At 48.2% G+C, this 5,000-nt stretch overlaps 1 protein-coding gene across 1 annotated transcript in view; it reads left to right on the top strand.

Moving 5' to 3' along the window:
* LOC311047672 (A disintegrin and metalloproteinase with thrombospondin motifs 20) overlaps positions 1-5,000 on the top strand; it is a 159,128-nt gene that overhangs the window by 92,929 nt on the left and 61,199 nt on the right. The window contains exons 19-22 of the mRNA XM_084060470.1: positions 615-741; positions 2,246-2,456; positions 3,232-3,396; positions 3,789-3,962. Of these exons, the coding sequence (XP_083916596.1) occupies positions 615-741; positions 2,246-2,456; positions 3,232-3,396; positions 3,789-3,962 (677 nt within the window). The remainder of the gene's footprint in view (positions 1-614; positions 742-2,245; positions 2,457-3,231; positions 3,397-3,788; positions 3,963-5,000) is intronic.

The raw sequence follows: 5,000 nt of genomic DNA, 5'->3' as shown, positions 1-5,000 counted from the left end.
AGACGCGCACACACTCACTCTCTCTACTGTCTATGAAGCCCCGCCGGTGACCCTGCCGGCATCCCCGCCGGCATCCCCCTGCACCCCCTGAGCTCGGCCCTTAACCCCTAGTGAGCCGTGTTAAACCTCCCCTCTGGCGGCAGCCTAGCGAGCCTTCCTGTGGATCAGAGCGCACGGCGCTATTAGCCGGATCCTGGGAAAAGAGCCGTAATCCCGAGGTTCTGAGAGAGCCACAGTCACCCTAAAGCCGGATTTATACTTAAAGTTTGCTCCGCCGTGTCGCGCAACGAAAACAGGCGATCTAAAAGCTCACTGTGCGTCGCATTCGTGACGCACAGTGAGCTTTTAGATTGCCTATTTTCGGTGCCGCGACCCCAGGTTGCAAAAGCAAACTAAGTATATATCCCTTAAGTCTGTGTGCCAGAGGACTGCATGTCAGAAAGCTGATCGGACTTGTTACATGGGGAGGAAATGCGATCTCGCTGGCAAGCGAGCTGCTCGCCAGATGTTGCTCTTAATTCGAACCTTGCCTGTGTTTGTTTGTGTAAATGTGGGTGTTTGTGCGTACACGTGTGTGTGTGTGTGTGTGTGTGTGTGTGTGTGTGTGTGTGTAGGCGAGCGAAGACGCAAGGCGGTGTGTGTGCGTAAGAGTGACCACCTGGAGGTGTCGGAACAACGCTGTGAACATTTACCTCGTCCCGGTGCTGTCGCTGAGCCCTGCAATACTGACTGTGAACTCAGGTAAACACGCACACACGGACACGCACACGCACACACACACACACACACACACACACACACACACACACACACACACACACACACACACACACACACGCACCCACACACGCTGCCTACAGCCCCACAGCACTCACGCATTGTACATCTATATAACGTTTAAGTTGTGGGTCTGTTTGTCTGTCTGTGGCGGGTGGGCGGGCCCAAATATGGACATGCCCCGACATCCATATTCGCTGTTGTTAGGCAAAGTGAGAGAGAGAGAGAGAGAGTCAGGGTGAGAAAGAGAGCCTATTTCAACCACATGATAACCCGCCGGGCAATGCTGGGTACCAAACCTTTAACAAGCTGAGAGAGTGAGGTTGAGAGTGAGAGAGAGGGAGAGGGAGAGAGAGTGTGAGGGAGAGGGAGAGAGAGTGTGAGGGAGAGGGCGAGGGAGGGCATTTCACCCACATAACAAACCAGAGAGGGAGAAAGAGATCCTGTTTCGCCCACACAAAATCCGGCCAATGCTGGGTATCGACACCTTAACGCGCTGATTGACACGACGCAAAGTATTGACTGTGCAATAACGCCAGGCCAGCTGCGTTTTCTGCGTGTCAATCTATCTGTATAATTTCTAGGAATCTCTATCTGTTTTTTTGTCCTTTGCATATCTTGAGAACTATTCACCCGATCGACCTCACACTTGGTGGGTGTATTGCTGACCAGAAGAGCTGTTATCTAGAACTATATACTATTATTATTGTATATTGTAGGTTGTATATTGTATTTCTTATCTTATCTTTGCAGCTCTGTGCATAACTGTAGTCCCAGTCTTTTTTCAGAAGGTGGCATACCTGTAGCCTGGAATCCAGACTGGTTTGCTCCGTTCAGCTGACTTTTTTTTCTCCACTTCATATCTCAGTCTGGCCGTCTCCAGAACAACTCTCTCTGTTTCCTTACGTCACCTGTTACGTACAGTAGGCACACATTTTATATTGGAAGGCTCCGATCCGCCCACATACCATATTTCATTGGAAGGCTCTGGTCCTGCCCCGCCCACAGACCAATCAGAATCCTCGGGCGCCTGGGCGTCCGAGAACACCCCTTGCACATAGGATGCTTGCCAGACTGAGAAAAGAAAAAAGTCAGCTGAACGGAGCGAATCAGTCTGGATTCCAGACTAGCATACCTGTTACCTGTTCCAATTATTTATTTTCCCATAGCTTCATTTAATTGGCTCAGAAGAAGGTTTGAACCGGAAACACATATGACACATGTGTTTCCAGTTCAAACCGGCTGCTGGAGCCTATTGCTGAGAACTGAAGTGAGTGCAGTGGAAGTGTGAAATCGATGGGATGAATAGTTCTCGAGATATTCAAAGGACTATACTGTACATACATACATACATACATACATACATACATACATACATACATACATACAGATACCACATCTCACAATTCACAGACCATCCTTACTTTGTCTTTCTCCGCCCGCCCCCCTCCTATACTGCCCCCTGCAGGTGGCATGTGGCAGGGAAGAGCGAGTGTTCGGCTAAGTGCGGCCCCGGGTACCGCAGCCTGGACGTCCAGTGCATGAAGTACAGCCAGTTGAAGAGGCAGAGTGAGAGGGCGGAGGCCAGGACGTGCGGGGAGCTCTCTAAACCCCAGACCAGGGAGCCCTGCCACGGGGACTGTCTGCTGAAGAGCTGGCAGTACAGTGCCTGGTCACAGGTACGAGGAAGATGCTGCTGCTGCTCATTACATTTATGTTGCTCATTTGTGTTTATTACAATGCATTCTCACTCTCAACTCATCACGTACTGTATACGGGACGGGGCCTCTTGTTCTGGACCCCTTGGTGTCACTTTTTAATGCACTGGGTACCATTGTGTCATTCTTTCAATGTGTTGGGTAGTTCGATAGACTGTAGTTCGTTGTGCGACGCAAAAATAGCCGATCTACAAGCTTACCATGTGTACAAGCTCAGGTTGAGATGAAATTTATTTTGTTTTTTTTTGGGGGGGGGGTGTAATTTGTGAAGATTCTTTAACGTTTTTGCCTATAATGTGCCCAAAATAGTGAACTCTAGGTTGAAAGTTAAAAACATTGAAAACGAGATTTAAAAAAAAAGTTGAGAAGGGAAGGGACTGCCTGATTGGAGCGAGTTCTGCCAACTCAGCAGTGTCGACATTGCAGATTGAAAGGGCGGGAATCGGACCGGTCATGAACCGAACCGGTGTCGTCAACATGTTTCTGCAGGGCTCTAAGACATGTTGTTGTGGTTAAGTGTTTTGTTGTGTTTCTGCAGTGCTCTAAGACGTGTGGTCGTGGTTAAGTGTTTTGTTGTGTTTTTGTAGTGCTCTAAGACGTGTGGTCATGGTTAAGTGTTTAGTGTTGTTTCTGCAGTGCTCTAAGACGTGTTGTCGTGGTTAAGAGTTTTGTGTTGTTTCTGCAGTGCTCTAAGACGTGTTGTCGTGGTTAAGTGTGTTGCGTTGTGTTTCTGCAGTGCTCTAAGACGTGTGGGCGTGGCAGTCGGACCAGAGAGTCCTACTGTATGAACAACCTGGGCAGGAGGCTGTTGGACCGGGACTGCAGCGAGTACCAGAGGCTGGTCTCTGAACCCTGCAACGACCAGCCCTGTCCCAAGTGGTTCCCCAGCGAGTGGAGCGAGGTGAGACACTGCCCCCTGCCCCCCCACCTGTGAACCTGTGTTCCAATGTAGTTTATTATTTAGACACAAGCTCTGGACCCCACAAGCATTTTTCATCTGTTTAATGTTGTCCCGTGCCAACCTATAGTGTTAAGGACAGTCCTCATCAAGCACTATATCTATATCTACAGTATAGATAAATTTCACCACTGTCATCATTACAGTTGTGGTATGGACTCTGCCATCCACTTGAGTTAGACTATGTGGTATGTTTATCATTTTGTTACAGTGCTTTGTGTCATTATACATTGATTCCAGAGGCACCATTTCTTTTCTTCTTTTTTTTTACAAATAAGTACATTTTCAGTTGAAAGTTTAACATTTTAACCTTTTAATGGTCTCTCTCTCTCCAGTGTATGGTGACATGTGGGAAGGGGATGAGACACAGGCAGGTGTCGTGCACTGTAGCAGTGCTGGGAGAGGAGAAGCTGGCGGAGCACCTGTGTGACCCCTCCAGCAAGCCCCCCACCGTGGGCTCCTGTGAGCTGCCCGAGTGCGCCTCCTGGCAGGTCGGCGTCTGGGGAGCGGTGAGTGCCATACACACACACGCACGCACGCGTGCACATACACAAACACACGTTTGTATTACTACTTAGATAGATAGATAGATACCTTTATTGATCCCGAGGGGGAATTTCAGTCGCCCAGAGGTGCCATAGACTATTTAGTGTGGTTGCCCGAAAGGGCAACACACTATAGTACTTGGGCGACTTTCTTTATAGACCCCTTAACAGACGACGTCACTCTGGTTGCAAGCGATAAGAACCGGTATTGCGCGCACAGGTCTGGCACTGAGGGTGCGTTCGGAAAATTGCGCACCGGAGCGCACTCGCCTATTAGTTTGTATTGGCCAGTGCGCTCATTGCTGTAATTCCGAACGCACCCTACAGTATGTTGGGAATTGATTGCATGAAACAATCACCTGTGTGTTCAGTCTCAATGTTGGTAAACAAATAATTGGTCTATTCTACCTTTCTAGAGCAACCCAAAGTTTGGCACGCTACTCCTCCCACAGTTTTGTGTTTCGCGGCACACACTCAAGCCATATGTCAAATCGACCGGCTTCATCGGGAATCGTGTGCTTCCATTTTGCTAAGTGACATGTTGTATTGTTTAATTTATATTAATTTATTTTTTCCCCATTGGCTTGAATGGGAAAATGCGAAAACTCACATTCAAGTATTTTTCTCTCGGAAACCGTAAGGGCTGCAGTTACAACACTAGGAGGGGAGGTTCGTAGTCCAGTGGCCTACATACAAAAAAAAGTCAGCCAGTCAGCCTCATGGTGGCGCTTTAACAGCCCACTTTACGCTTCAGCCTATAACTCTTGACAAATAGCCGAAAAATAGCCCATATACTGTATATGCTCACAAGTCGCACCAGTTACAGTGCGGCGCGTTTCGAGCATGTTGATATTAAATCAGACATAACTCCAACCCTAATCCCTAAACCTAACCTCTAAATGTCTACCACAACCCCAACCATTTTCTCTTGTCTATTTCCCATATTCTACTTTACTTGTGGGGACATTTGGACCACACAAGCATAGTGCACACACACACACA

The sequence above is a fragment of the Gymnoscopelus microlampas genome (genome assembly GCF_963454915.1).
Source record: "Gymnoscopelus microlampas genome assembly, chromosome: 6".
NCBI classification, from domain to species: Eukaryota; Metazoa; Chordata; class Actinopteri; order Myctophiformes; family Myctophidae; genus Gymnoscopelus; species Gymnoscopelus microlampas.
The sequence above is the reverse complement of the archived record's forward strand: the minus strand, read 5'-3'. Positions and strand labels throughout refer to the sequence as shown.